This window comes from Trachurus japonicus, chromosome 3 (genome assembly GCF_045865225.1).
Source record: "Trachurus japonicus isolate A0001 chromosome 3, Traja_1.0".
Lineage (NCBI taxonomy): Eukaryota > Metazoa > Chordata > Actinopteri > Carangiformes > Carangidae > Trachurus > Trachurus japonicus.
Genome location: NC_140909.1, coordinates 13,859,708 through 13,875,750, shown reverse-complemented (window position 1 = coordinate 13,875,750; position 16,043 = coordinate 13,859,708). Strand labels below are relative to the sequence as shown.

General features: G+C 41.9%; 1 protein-coding gene across 2 annotated transcripts in view; it reads left to right on the top strand.

Moving 5' to 3' along the window:
• The first annotated feature begins 1,929 nt into the window (after positions 1 to 1,929).
• The window catches only part of hipk3b (homeodomain interacting protein kinase 3b), a 40,656-nt gene continuing 26,542 nt past the window's right edge, over positions 1,930 to 16,043 (top strand). The window contains exons 1-4 of one of the 2 annotated variants that reach the window (XM_085762978.1): positions 2,168 to 2,286; positions 10,033 to 10,069; positions 11,016 to 11,300; positions 11,382 to 12,426. In XM_085762978.1, the coding sequence (XP_085619104.1) occupies positions 10,051 to 10,069; positions 11,016 to 11,300; positions 11,382 to 12,426 (1,349 nt within the window). In that variant the 5' untranslated portion in view covers positions 2,168 to 2,286; positions 10,033 to 10,050. Of the gene's footprint in view, positions 2,287 to 10,032; positions 10,070 to 11,015; positions 11,301 to 11,381; positions 12,427 to 16,043 lie in introns of both variants that reach the window. The other variant, XM_085762970.1, reaches the window with a different exon arrangement.

The window sequence follows — 16,043 nt, the reverse complement described above, 5'->3', positions numbered from 1 at the left end:
ACCATATAGTCACTTTGTCAGTAATTCCATCCACGATTTTCTCATAACCATGAGGACAACATACAGTATAGCCTACTGTATGTCATGTCATGTCATCAGCACCATAGACTGTAAAAAGATCAGCACCAGCAACAAAAAGCTCCATTTGTGCCGCACAATGCTGGTCGCCATGCCGACCAAAAGGGGGAGACAAAACATAACCACTGAGAGCGCGCGCTTGGTGAGTATGTGGTCAACAACTTGAACAGACCAGAGCAAAAGACCACAGATCAAGTATCTGAACAAAAGTGATTAAGTTGTGTTTAATTGTTCCCCCTAATTGAAAAAGCAATTCGAACATTATAGTATATTAGCTTACAAGGTGATGTAGCCCGGTGACACCATGGTTGCTGCGCTGAATGTAAATGTGAGCATTGGTGGAGCCAACATTGGTGGTGACAAAAAGACAAAAATGCAATGCTTCTAGTGAAATTTGAAAAAACAAAATAATAATAATTATAATTATAATAATTATAAAATGATTTCAATATATGATCCCAGGATGACGTGACATTTCCAGAACACTACCAGTAGTGTTTATTTTATAGTTTATTTGGGTTCATATCTGTTTTGATCTGAAGTGAACTCATAGGCCTCTGCACAACTGACTGTCCTGTCTCTACAGGAAGCACCCTTATGTCTTCCAGGACACCTTAAACAAACTTATATGTGGGCTTCTCTACTTCCTTTATTGCCACACCAGCTGTGTTTACTCTGCAACAGGTCAGACAAGAGGTGTCCACACCTGTTTTAGAGCTGACCAGGAATGGAGGTTTGTTGTCTGTAACTGTGGGTGGGAACTTTTGAGAGCTGGAAAAGACAAAGACCTGTTGGTGGATTAGGTTACAGCTGGTCCTCTCAGACACCAGGGGCTTATGAGCAGCTTTCTTTGTCAGCTGGGTGCCTCCTTGCTGTCTGAGCAGGAGACTCCAGCTTGTGCCCAGCCCCACCACATTAATTCCCCTAAGAACAGTGTCGTTGACACAGTAAAGAAGAAGGAAAGGAACTACTGGCAGCATATTGAATTAATTTACTTTTTCACTGCAATTTCAAATATCAAACATTAAACACAACTCAATGGCATCTGTAGGCTGCATTTTGCACACTTTTGCAGAATTCATTACCAGCATTTGTATCATTAACATTCATTTATCTTCATTATGCACATGACAGATACAACATAACCTATATAAAATCAAATTCTTAATTCTGCCTTGAATGTGTTTTATTCACATGCTTGCTGAATGTACACTATAACCCCCTCTGATCACGATAATCTGTTCCTTTGCTCCTCACATGCTTTAAATATACATATATCTGACACTTCACAAAGCGTGTACATTCCCACTAAACATTTGCATTTTCTTGGAGATAATTTCAATCTCTCTTTTAGAATAGAACTGAAATACTATGTTGTCTACTTTCGCATGCAAAGGCAGACATTTGTCTTTGGCTTGCATAAAAACCTCTTTTTATAGCCTATATAAAAAAGAAAACTTTCCATAACATCAGCAGCAACCCATTCAATAATTTATATAAAAAGTTTCCATAATAAATCAATCAGTTATAATAGCAGCCACATGAAAAAGTATCAAGTCAAGTATAAAATCCATAGAGTGCATTATGCAGGCTAGTAGTTGAATGTAGCAGGCCGGCTTCAAGATGTTTATCTTTGCTGGTTGAGGTGATATATGGTAACAGCATAGATCCATATGGGTAACAGGGACAGTATGGACAAAGGATTTTTTTTTGTATTGTAATTGTATTGTATTGCACGTGACGTGGTGAACATACAGTACCTCGGAGTCCTGAATCGTTGTATCTGCTGCTCGTTGATCGATTGCTCCGGTCTGTCCAATGCCGTCAGTTCACAAACATTCGCTTGCAGTTGCTAGAGAAAAGCAGGGACATGTTAGAGGCTGGCTGGGCCGCTGAATCGCACGTCTAGACGGGGGAAACGGACACCCCTTTCAGAGATGGGCTGCATCGCCCTAAGAGGAAGGAGACGAATTTGAACTGTGTAGCTACGAACTGGGCTCGATGTGGTGTTTGTGGACGCTCATATGCAGGAGTTATTTAATGTTTAAAAATGTGGGAGATGGTGGCGTTACCGAGAGCGAGCTCTCCCTTCCTGTCGTCTAGGACAAGATGGCAGCAATGCAGGCGAACTGTGCATGGTATGGATTTATAAGTCCATAACATGTTCAGAGAAGCCCTGGATTATACTTATAGTGACTCTATGTGAAGGTAAGTGTTTGGTCGAAGGCTGGCAATGGAGATATTTGCGAGAGTTAACCTTTGAAATGTTAGTTTTAATGTGACGTAATACAAACTCATAACTTAGCTACAAAGTTAGCTAGCGAGCTTTGGGGAGTATAAGGTTTCAACACAGTAGCTTTGTACGTAGCTAGGCACTTTCAGTATATTTTTTTGTTCATTATTATTATTTTTTGTTATCAGTGACTTATCTATAATAGCCTGTCAAACAGCAATTGCGATGACGTTGGTGCTTATTATTGCCGTGAATGAACTGGACAGTCTCTGGCGTTTGTTATATTGTTGTCCTCACGGCGACCCGTCCATGTGTTTTGAACATGTTGCTCATCTGTTAATTAACGTGGTCGATGCTGCTCATATCAACCTAACATTAATGGACCGAGTGACTGAACTTGTCTATTAGGCTACTTCACATGTCCTCAACAACACAGCCCCCACCCCCAGAAGCGACTTGGTTAACCTGGCAAAGTTAAACTATAACCACAGCTTGCGAAAATAAACAGCCTATTCAGTCCACTCAAGTATAATTTGCTGTACCTAAGAAATGGCACTGGAAATACAAAGTGTTAAAACAGATTGACCATGGGCGCACACACACACCAGGACTACCTAGTCTATGTTCCTCTCGGATGTCTAATAATAACACCTGTCATTAAACTGCTGTTACATGGAGGAGTTATTAGAAGCTCTTTTACACGTGTCGTCGTGGTTGTAGCTCAGAAATCCGTGATGAATCTAGATTGGCTTCTTGAAAGCTTCTTTCTTTGTTGATGGCCCGGGACAGTAACATTGACTAAATTCTGGCAAATGCTGTAAAGGCCCATTGATATTGTCTACATTTTTTGGACTATAGCTGGTAGTGTCCAATTGATCAAGTTGTTGCTTTGCACCACAAGGTGCATTGTCAGTCCAATGGCGTCAAAAAGGGACTTTTAAAAAGAAAAATAAAGGATTTATTGAAAGTTAAGAGTAGTTTGGTGCCTTTCCCCACACTGCTCTGCATCAGAAATATAAACAGAGAGAAAGATAAAGAGCACGAGTGTCCAAAGTTTGAACCAGTGTCAAGGTTACTAAACATGAAGGTGGCATTTTCATTTGAAGGCTAGGTATGACGTTAGTATAGGTATAGAGGTATAGGGTTCAGAAATTACCACCACCCACCCACCCACCCACCAGCAAAGCAGAAGTAGCCGACATAATTAAAGGGTATGTAGTCTACAGTACCTGCTGTTTATATGACAGGGAAACATCACTCAGTTCTTGGTCTCACTAAAACCAATGTTGTTTGGAAACTGGTGAAAGCTGAAAGAGAAATCCAGCACTCCATGGTGGATAACACTGTGCTGACTTGTGTACTTTCCCTGTCTGCATGTGTGTGTGCTGTGTGACTGTGTTTGCCCATCACTAAGGTGCTGGCATATTGTGGGTGTTTGTTTGGTTTCCTAAGCTGAAACATTACAGTGGTTCATCAGACACTGTGTGGAAGCTTTGGCTCATGAAGCCGTCATGGCAGCTTGATTTGGTCCCAGAACTAGACTGTATGACAGTTGCCCTTTTTGTAGTTTCAGTTCTTGTTGCTGGCCTAGAGATGACTGTTTCTTTGTCTTTTTCACCATTTTACTTTCTTTTAATGGTCTGAAACACACACATTTTACAGAGATTATTTACCACAAACGTTCATTATCTTGTGAGAAGAAATGATTTTCAAGTTTAACGACCTACTGTGTCTAAAATAGTAGTGGAGCTGGCCCCGGTTGCTGACTGCGAATACTGTGAACCTTTTGAGACAGCACTATGAGTACAGTGCAGTACTGAGCTCCTCTGTGTGATTTCCGTCTGCATGGACACTGGCGTCTACTGTGCGTGTCACATTTTACAGTTTATCAGTAGCAAGGCCTTAAAAGTAACAACGTGGGTGTTAATGATACAAGTGAAGCCAGACGAGCGCCTGCACAGTGAGACCAGCAAATAAATGTTTAAAGAGTGTTTTCCCCTCCAGTAATTGTTATTAGTGGGTAATGCTGGTTGTCGACTGAGGTGGGTAGGCAAAGAGGCTCCGGAGCATGTTGTCATGTGATGTCACGTTACACAGATCTGCTATACTTGGAGCAGCTTGGTTATCTGTGTTGCATGATCACGGCCAACTTAAAGACTGGTTTCTGAGTGATGTCATCTTGAGGTGTGCGTACATACATGCACACGAGGCAGTAAAAAGAATAAAATGATTTTAGGTCTACAGAGAGAGCACCATGACTTGGCGATGTTGTGCAGGAACCTGCTTGAATAGCAAAGGTTAGTTATGGGTGGGAAATTTTCCCAAGAAGTAGCCTAAACATCTGTTCCAGCGCACAGCATCCTCCAATCTTCTCCGAGCCCTGCGTTTTAATGACATGGTTGCTTTAGACTGGAAACTAGGGAGTTTTCGGTTCAACAGCCCACTCGTGCTTGTGGAGGAGTGTAGTATTTCTTTTTGACAGCTATTAATACATGTTTGACAGAGGTGATAGAATTGTCACTTAGAGTGTAAAATAGATTACTTTTGTTTCTTTTTTAACCTCTCAAAAAAGATCAGTGGTTCTTGGGGGATGTGTAATCTCTTTTCACATCTCTCTGGCTCATAAAAATAGTGCTAGTGATGAAAAGGCCTTTGTCTTCTTACTCTACCTACCAAATTTTAATTTACATTTACAACTTGTGAAAGAAGGCGATGGGTCAGTGCTTTGTATATTGAATAGAGAGGGCCAGATGATGAGAAACATGTGCCCACACACTCAGTGGAGGCATTCATATTTTAAACCTCTCCATTATTGAACAGAGGTAAAAAAAAAAAAAAAAAAAGTAATTTCACACACAAATACTCATATTCTGTTTTGACCAAGTGAGGTCATATCGTGAAGCAGACTAGTAGTCTTGTGGTGCTTGTAAGAAACAGGAGCGACTCCAACAAGGAGAAGACTTCTAAATGATAGTCATAAGTTCACAGTTGAAATACACCATGGTCACATGCTTCAGAAAATCGAGGGCATTTTTATCTAATGGGCATGGAAGATCATGTTCACGAGACACAAGCAAAGCACCTCAGTGTTGAACTGTGAGTTAAGATAGCAACCCCTGCTTTAGGTTCAAGAGCTAGCAACAGTAGGAAGCAATTAAATACCTCTACTCCATTGTCCCAGGCTGTGTTTAGAAGAGCCTACTAACGTACTTCCTTCTAGTTAATCTACTAAATAAACAATTGAGTATCACAATATCACCAAGCTGACTTTTCAGCCTAACGCCAGTGTCCCAGAATGCATTTTGCACCAAGAGGCAGTGGTAGCAACAACTGGTGGTTATTTCAAAGGAGGATAAGCTGTTATAACTTTTACTCACGTGACCGCAAATTTGTGAGTAGAGTGAGTATTTTGTCCGGCAAAATTAAGTGAGTAGAATATCATTGTGTGGATGTTTTCAAAGATGTTATCATTAGAGTCTTAGACCCTTAAGCTCAATGAGCAGTATCCAGAAAGACCCCCTTGAATTATTAAAGAAGGAACCAAACTTCTTCAAAGTCGCTCTGCGGGTAAATAAATAAAAATCATGAAAAGCAGGAATAAGTACAAAGATAGGGTTGTGCATCTCCTCAGACCACAAACTTAGAAATAGTATGACCTTGTTCGGTTGGGGTAAGATGGGATGGCCCTCTTCAGATTAACATGCGCCTAGAGTGAAGAGCTCTAGGTTACACACCACTATATTTTCACTGTAAAAAAACAATCTATATAATATCCTAACAACTCTTTTATATTAGTTTCAGAAATGATCTCTGTCAATACCATCGCACCTGAGCAACCATGTACAGTGCATGAGGGAGCTAGCGTAAAAAAGAAGGAGATACTGCACAACGTGATTAGTTGCAAAAAAAATACTGCGAACGACTGACAGCACAGACAGGTGCAGATTGAAAATGCAGAATTTATGTTAACAAAAGTTGCTTGCAAAAACATTAGTTAATGCTGGTAATTAGTCATTAATCTAACCTTCACCTCGTTATCGAGGCAGATGAGACTCAATCAGGGAGAGACAGTTTAGGAAAGACGGACAACTGGTGAATGGATAGCTCTATGGTGAAATCAGGTTTTTAGCATTTTGAAATTATAGTTTCAGTTTAGTATGAAAGTGTTGAGCTGACAACAGAGAAAATAAAACCCTGTTAATGCATGAATCAAATGGAAAGCAATAATATTTTTTGTAAGAGAAAAAGTGTAGCATTAATCATAGTCAGGTTTTCTTTTGGCATATTGTGGTATTGATCCATTCATTATGGTTGAATTATGTTCTGTTCTCCAGTATCATAATGAGGTTATAAGGTTGTTGATGAGACTGGATGAGATTTTATTGATGCTAATGCCATTATTGATCCTTATGTTTGGATTTCTGTATTGATTCCTTTAACAATACTGCTATGGCAGCAGCTTAATTATTGATTATTTAATATTTTCACATTAGCTCCCCCAGGTTTACTTTTACCACAAAGGCAGAGTCACAGAGTTTAGCTCTGGAAGTGGCTGGTTATCAAGACCCAGACAGACTAAGAAACGCACAGCTGCCTGTATGTCAAATGATGTAAAGACGAAATATGTTAATGTGTTGTAATGCTAAACTCAGTGCAGCTTATTGCATGACTAGAACCTTAACAAAGTCTCTTATAATAAGTCAAGTCAGTTTTATTTATACAGTGGCAAATCACAGCAGCAAGTTATGTCAAGGCACTTAAACAGACAAGGTCTAGACCTTGTCTTCATAATAATATTATTTTTTACAGAGGCTGTTAATAGACTGCTATGTGACACACAGTAACATCTTGATTCTAAACTGAATAAATTTGCTACAATTCTGAATTTAGATACCAAACAAATAGTGATTACATGGGAGAGTAAATGGGGTAATTGCCTCTTTATTATTGCATATTCCTTTATTCATGGGGTCAGTTTAAATTTTTTTTGGTTCTGATTGTCACAGTTTAATTACTACATGTAGAATATGGGGTGAAAACATTGCTTAATGCAGAGTTTATTTTTCCCCACAACATGCTGTGACGGTCACCACCTGTTTGCCTTCTCACCTATTACTGTTATTTATCCATCTTCAGGTTTTTTGGGGGGATACATTCAGTATCATTTGTTCATTGGAGACAGGTGTCTAGTGTTTATTTTCTTCTCAATTTAATTGTGAGTATGTCAGGGTCAAAAGTTCAACTGTGAGCAATTACTTAGCAGCTCAAGGTTGCTGGAAAGGATCTACAGCTTTGAAGGATGTAATGCGATGCCTCATGAGGAGCCTCATGGCTGACCAAGGGAGTATCTGGCTCCAGATGGTAATAATAGCAGCAGCTGCCATCCTTTTTCGCTTTGAACCGACAAAAACTGTCCACTTCATATTCTGTCATCACACTAAAGCATCGTATTTATTTAGTGATTGCATTTGTGTGGCTAAATGGAACTAAATCATCAGACATCTTGATGTTCCGTTGTTCATTTTCACTTGGTGAGAGTGTAGGTGAGAGTGGTCCAAGTTCAGACTGCCTCCGTCGAGGGAGTCTGAAACCAGACACTATGCTCTCTGTCTCCAGACAAGACAATTAACATCTCCATTCCCCAGGCAGACAAAACCCTCAGTCCAGACATAGTATTTCAGTCTAACTGTCATGAAAAATATTTTTTAAACACGATTCATGTCATGTTCAGCCATCCCCATTATACTTGGAAATAACACAGTTGGTGTGTCTCCATTAAATGTGGCTATAGTCCTTGCATCTAATTTTGATTGTTGATTACATTGTTCCCATTGGCACGAGGAGGCCACAATAGAGGAAGAAGGAAGAAAACTCCACGCTAAATTGAGGATGATGAAATGTCGGTGGTGTTTTGGAATGAGGCGGAAGAGGAAATGAATGTACTGAGAAGCATGCAACAGGCTTTAGACATCAACTCCACCCTCTATGTAAATTAAGAAATTAAAGTGAAAATATATTAGTCACCTAAAAAAAAAGCTATTGTGAGAAACAAACACAAACCCAGTATTTGAAGAGGTGGATTCAATAACGGTTAGAACTGATTCTATCAAAATACTATACAAAACTCAAACCACCAGCATAATTGGCCTCTCCGCTGTTGACTCATCTGTTCCAAACACTCATCGTTTCTTCACAACATAGCCAAACACACTATAGGCTTGTGTCGTGCAGTTGCCTCCTTGACTCTCTGAAGTGCAGATGCAAGAGTTCACTGGCTAAAAAAAGTTTCTTGAATCACGCAAGCTTATGGAAAACGGCAAAACTTCTGGGAACCCTGTGATTCTGTATATCCTTGTGACTTTGTTTTAAAAATCCCCTTCAGTATGTCAAAGTCAGAAATTCTCTAGACATTGTGTCTGTAATGAATAATAGAGGCCTGGGCAGGGCTCTAAATTACAGGCGACTAACCATAAATGTAGGTGTGTTAGCAACTACCCAAAAACAATGAAGTTTATCCCAGCACACAGTGGGAGAGAGGTGTGTGGCTGTCTAACACATCAAGACAGGCAAAGACAGGCACAATACTCTCTCGTATACCTGTGGCTACTTTGGAGTTTCCAGTTCACCCAACCTCCATCTTTTTGGATGTGTCTATTTTGCCAGTGCCAACTCCACCAGCCAGTTGCCATAACACAACTATTAAGACATGTTAAATTATTTCAAAAAGACCCTTTCTGAGCTGTGTGTAGTTTTTTTTTTAGTCTGAGGCTGTGCTAGACTTTCAGACTGAACAGCCAGGGACACATATTTGTAGGTGTGCCAGTGTGGCCAATTTTAATTTCCCAATGGAGCACTCCCAATTTTGTTTTTTATTCACAACCAAAAGCGCTGCCCTTTTTCGAGCCGTTCTTGGGCTAATTTGATAAATTGTCCCTAACACAGAAGATGGTAAATGGTACCACCAAACAGTAACACAGTGTGATTGTGCAGAGAGCTGTCCAGGGAATTAGTTGACCTTATCTTGCCGCTCAGAATAGAGTCAAAGGGGTGGCTCACAGCGTTTAGTGTTATCACAACACAAGTGTGTTTTCCATCGTGGATATTTATTTTAGGAGACTCTGCAGGGGCATTAACAACCCAAACCTTACTCACTTATGTGTCCTTTTTAGATAAGACATTTAGAGACAGTACTTTTGTGGTGAATTGGAGAAGTATGACATTAAAAGCGATGGTGGTACGAGCAAGACCGGCTTGTTTATACATTGCGAACAAACCACCAATTTAGATTTGCCTAGTATGGTCTTTATGTAGGTAAACAGTTCCTCAAATGTACTGTTGATTAAAGTATGGAAACCTTCTGGGACCAGCTGCTTGCAGAATGAAAATAGGTCACATGCTCCAGTAAGGCGTACAGACTAGTGTGTGATAAGGTCACTGTGAGGTTTGAATATGGCTTTTCAAGATGATCGGACTCATTGAAATTTGTGCTGCTGCTTAACTTCCTTTTCCGTTCCACCTAATTGAGTTTCCGAATATTTTGGTACAATATGGCATTAAATGCTTTATCCACCCTCAAACACACACAATGGGAGAAGAGGGAAGAATGAACCATGTCTTAGGTAATTGGACACGTGGGCCTGATGATGCTTTGTGACTTTATTTTTCTATCTCCTCTCTGTCTTGTCTCTGTATCCTCTCTCCCTTATCCATTGGTTGCCTAGAGACCTGCAGCAGAATGCATGGAAATGGCAGGAAAAGGTCAGGCAAACCTTTGAGAAGTTAGTCATCAATTGTGTGGAGGTGTTGGTGGGATTAGTGGATAGGCAGAATAGGCGAAGGTGTTCTCAAGCACTTCACTGCAACACTTGACATATGTTGGGGTGATGGATGTTAGTGGGGCACTACTTGCTGTGATGTCATCAAGTAGGAGTGATGAAAACAGCGTCAGTTGTTTTTTTTAAACTCACTCTTGACCTTAAGCAAATAAAGACGGGGACAGTGTTGGGAGAACAGGAGTCTGGACTGTCCTTTGCCTTTTACCTGATGATGTAACAAATAGATTTTGGTAGGAGTGTGTTTTATAACCCTGTTAGCAGTTGTTAAAGGGATAGTTCAACATTTTGGCAAATTGGCCCGTTGCCATAATCCCTATAATTTTAGGAGTAGGTTCGTCACCTTTAATTGTCGGTGCAAGCTATTTTTAGGACAGCGGAGCAGAGCCGTGAGCTGCTCAGAGCTACGCTACGGAGGCTCATGGGATGTCTTGGTTTTCCTCATCAAACTCATCAAATACACAATCCAACAACTCCAAAACGCTCTGGTGGACAAGTTGTGACCTGCACATTCACCACGCTATGAGATAATAGAAAACGTTACAAGACAGAGTTGTTTTCAAGGTAAATTCATGCCAAACCGCTGAGGTGCGTTCCCGTCAGGGCAGTTTTTCGGCAAGCAGTCTTGTAACATTCTGTTATTACCTCATAGCGTGGTGAATGTGCAGGTCACAACCTGTCCACGAAAGTGTTTTGGAGTTGTTGGATTGTGTATTTGATGAGTTTGATGAGGGAAACCAAGAAATCCCATAAGCCTCCGTGGGCCAATTTGCCAAAATGTCCCTTTAACATGGTATTTTGTTAAAATTCCTCAAGTGTTTTTTTGCAGATCCAAACTAATGACCTATTGGTTTGTTGTCTTTTTTCTGCAGGTATGGCCTCACAAGTCTTGGTCTACCCACCACACATTTATCAAACCCAGACAAGTGCCTTTAGCAGTGTGAAGAAACTCAAAGTTGAGCCCAGCAGCTGTGTGTACCATGAGAGAGCACACCCGCGGACTTATCTGAACAGCAGAACCCTTGGCATCGTGCATCCGACGAAACAAGCCCACTCGTTTGTGAACCGAGACTTCGCAGTGGGTGTGAAAGTGCGTGGAAGACAAGAGTACCCGGTGCAGACAGTGGTGGTGCGTGGCGTACAGAGACAACAGCCTGGTAGAAGAGGAGGAGGAGGAGGAGGAGGAGGAGGCGGCGGCGGAGGAGGAGGAGGAGGAGGAGGAGGAGGAGGAGGAGGAGGAGGAGGAGGGGGAGGAGGAGGAGGAGGCGGCGGTCCAGGCCCAGCTGCGGCCCGGCAGCGGCAGGACGCAGGGGTTGTCCACTCGCAGGGCAAGGAGCAGCAGCAGACAGACACAGCAAGTGGGGGCAGCAGTGGAGCAACAGGGGCAGGAGGAGGGGGAAGGGGAGAGGGCTGCAGTGGAGGAGGTGAGGGTGGCAGAGAGGAGGAGGAGGAGGGTGACGAAGAAGAGAACTGTGGAGGTTTGAACTCAGCCGACAGCTCTCAGCGATGCGGGCTGAAACGTAAAAGTGAGGAGCTGGATAACCGAGGGAGCACCATGCAGATTGTGGAGGAACTGTCAATGTTGCCTGCCATGTTGCAAACGACGAATGTGGGGAACGCAGCCGTGACGGCCCCCGCGGCGGTGGGGGCTGGGGGGGGCCCCTCCAAACAGGGTGCAGGGCCCGGGGGTGTGGGTGCAGCGGGAGGGACAGGAGGAGGGGATGGGGACTATCAGGTAGTACAGCACGAAGTCTTGTGTTCCATGAAGAATACTTACGAAGTGCTGGATTTCTTGGGGCGCGGCACGTTCGGCCAGGTGGTGAAGTGCTGGAAAAGGGGCACGGGCGAAGTAGTGGCGGTGAAGATCCTGAAGAACCACCCTTCATACGCACGGCAGGGTCAAATCGAAGTCAGCATCCTCGCCCGTCTGAGCGGGGAGAACGCGGATGAGCACAACCTGGTGCGAGCCTTCGAATGCTTCCAGCACCGCAGCCACACCTGTCTGGTGTTTGAGATGCTCGAGCAGAATCTGTATGATTTCCTGAAGCAGAATAAGTTCAGCCCCCTGCCTCTGAAAGTAATCAGACCTGTGCTGCAGCAGGTTGCCACGGCTCTGAAAAAGCTGAAGAGCATGGGTCTGATTCATGCAGACCTCAAGCCAGAGAACATAATGCTGGTGGACCCAGTGAGGCAGCCCTACAAGGTGAAGGTGATAGACTTTGGCTCAGCCAGTCACGTGTCCAAAGCAGTGTGCTCCACTTACCTCCAGTCTCGGTACTATAGGTGAGTACAAAAAAAAAAAGTTCTGTCCACTTTGAACAAATCTATATCATGACTTTTGGGATAACCTGCTCACTTTTTCATGGTCAGAAAATACAGATATATTTATAAAGCACTTCATCAGTGTGAGATGTTCATGGTATCCCAGAAAACATCAGTATATTTGTATGCCTTTGCACAATCACAGTTACAGACTCTCTCACTACACTTATTATTATTTTTTTCTATTGATTTTGTGATATCGTTTTCTTTCCACAGTGATTATTGTGTAGTGAGAAATCTGTTATTTTCACAGCTGCAAACAAGACACACATTGTGTTTTGGAAATGGGTGAACATGTTTGATGTTTTTCATCATTGCGGCCTCTTTGTGCCCACATTTTTTGATTTATTTTTTTTGCAACCTTAATATCCGTCTTGGAGGACAACACTGTGTGTGTTTTGGGTATATCGAAAGTAATCCCACACTGCTGATTTTAATTTCTTTTTTTGTGGGAAGGAGGGAGGGGAGGGGGGTGCAGATAGGTGATATCAGTCTCACTTCTCTCTGCTATTTTCTCTGCTGTGTATGTGTGTGCGTTTGACGTCAGTTGCTGAGTCTGACAGGCAGTTTAGGTGAAAAGGAGATGTGAAAGTGAAGGTCAGATTTTCTGTTTGCTTCATTGGGTAATAAGTAAAATGTTCATTGTAAGGTAACAAACGGTTTTCATACCATAGCATACTGTGAAACAGGTGTGACACTGCAACCTGAATACATTATCCTGATGATGATTTCTTTTTTCTTTCATAAGAATTTCAAATAATAACATGAAAACGGATGAAAAGTAGCCTCCGCTGCTTCCTGTCTCTTTCACAACCACAGAGATGTGGATCGCAGCAAGGAGGCAGATGTTGTTTACTTGATCAGCATGATGATAGAAGATACAAAAAAAATATGAATGCGTTGAAAAAAATAGCATATTGTCAATATTTCAGTTAAGTTTCATTTACAAGTTTCTATTTTAGTATTAAATCTCGCACATCAAGTTTCAGGGGAGCTCATTTCTTGTTAAGAGGAACCCAGCTCCCTGCAGACCACCCCAGTCAGGTTTAAAAAATGTCCTTCCTCTAGCAAAACAAGGAAATGTCTCCCATACTGCACAACATCCTGCCTATTTAGGACCTACATACCACAGAGTCTGAAAAAATGTGACCCTGCAGTGTTTACTAGCCGGGTGCGCACTCACTGTTCACGTCCCTGCTGCCTAGGAAGGAAAATAGTCCTGTTCAAGAAGACTTCAATACTTTTGGTGGTTTTATTTGAATTCTAGGACAAAGCTCATTAGGACCAGGGAACCGTCAGCAACTACGATTAGAAAAATAGAGAGGTAAATATTTGCAGACTGACACTACAGCTGCAGCATAGTGTGAGCAGTTAGATTAAGTCACCAAAGGCTGGGAGAGAAATCGCAGAATGCCATTCCACACATAAGTATGCTGTTATGGGCTCCGAGAGCTATGACATGGTTGCAGATGCAATACCTAATGTTTGTCTTAAGAAGGACACCTTTGTTTCTGCCGGTCTTGGATGTGCACTAGGAAAACAGGCAGGACAAATTACCTTTGGCAATATGTTAGGAGTGCTCTGGTTTGATCAGAAAAACAGGCCTGAAATGGTATCAACTGTTGTGCAAGAGGCTGGAGTGACCCAGTTCACTGTTTGGTTTGTGCCTTTCCCTAGTTTGCATTGAGGTTTTGAGATGAGGGGGGCTGGGGGCATATACAGTACCATTTTACATGAACATTATTTACACAAGTTTTGTGCATCCTGCTTCTTGTATGTTTGTGTGTGTTTTATTGAGAGTTAATTGCAATGCAATAGCAAGTAGGTGTGGATATTTGCATAATTGGTACAAACCTGGCAGATGTAGAGCCGCACAGTTTCCATACTCTTTCCTTTTGACATTTGATGATGTCAAAAGGAAACAGTATTCTACATTGGCTCTGCTTACTGGTAGTAGTTTTGATCTCATCATGGCAATATATGTTTGGTGCAGAAGTGGCACGACTAATGGTTGATAGATAATTGGAATTCAGACCTTAGCAGCTGGTGTACACGCACTTGAGGCAGTGATTCAACCATTAAAACTGACTCACCAGCTATTTATCATTAATGTCTTCATTGGATTTTTTCCTAAGCGCAAGGAATGAAGTGTCACTGTGCAGCATCCACGGAAGCCGAGTTCCCGTCATTGTGCTGACATGTAATCATGATGTGCCGTATTGAGTGAATGGAAAAACCAAACATATTTGACCAAATCTAGCAGCGGTCACACACCTTGTCAACACCGGCTGCATTTCAGCCTTTCATCTGACGCCATGCATGGATGTGCTTCCCTTTTAATCAGTTCACCTGTTTACACTGCTCCTGTAATGCCGTCATGCTTCATTCACACTTTTCTTACACTAATAGCGCATATGTGCAGCCCAACATTTTCTTTTTTCTGTTTCACATCTGTTCACACATGCAAATAGATGATAAGCCGAGAGCTCTGTCAACTCGTCTGAAATTAGTGTGTGACAGTATTGTACACAATTACTTGCATTGCTGTGGAGTGTGCGCTACATGTGTGTTCGTCTGGGGTGGAGCTGCGTGTAGCTAAATGTAAGCCGTGGCAGCTGTCACAGTAAGAAACGGAATTACAATTTTATAAACTAACTGCAAAGTGATTAAATTAATAGTAAACCTAGAGAAGGAAATGCCAGTTAACATAATCCAGACTACAGTGGACACACATCCAATCTGCAAACTCTCCAACTTAAAAATTTAATTTAAAACAGATACAATGCCTAGATAATAAAGAGGTCAGATCAAATAGACTTCTCACAAGGAAGACAAGCATGTTTACTTGGTGAGTTTTTGGTTTGAAGAAATATGGCCACTGGTAACACTAAAAACATGCTGTGATTCACTGCGGTGGCACAGATCCATGCCAGCAGGCAACATTTGCCTTAAGAGGAAAACAGCCTTTGTTCTCTCTACTGTGCCAGTGGATCTGTCTCTGTGACATCCTGTAATAGGTAGCATGTCATCTCTGCAGCAACTTGATGCATCGAGGTGATGGATGTACTTTTGTGTTTTTGCTCTGACAGATGATGCAATGGGACTTTTTTTTTGTTTTTGTTTTTTTGGTTCATCATCACCCTGCTGATGCCCTTGTGCCATTTTGCTTCTTCTGGTAAATCCCCCCCTCCTCCACTCTCCTCACAAACTCTTACCTCAGACTGTTATATGGCAAGAAGCTGACGCTAAAGTCATGATCAAATTTCCATGAAATCTGATGTGATTCGCTTGATATGAGAAACCAAGAAAAACACAACTGAACACCAGCGTCAGAATGTTTTTTTGTTTTACTTTTACTTTATTTTTGAGATGAACAAGAAAAGACAACAGATCAGATTTGAACTCATGGCAACAGGAATTAGGACTAAATAGGTGAGCCACTGGGGCGTCCCACCTTCAAAGTTTAATATCCTCTATCTGTGACATCAACTTCCTCTTCATTGACACTTACTGTTCATGCAACTTTCAGCACTCTCCCCTCAGACTGTGTTGGTGCAACTGCAGCTGGTTAGAAGTGG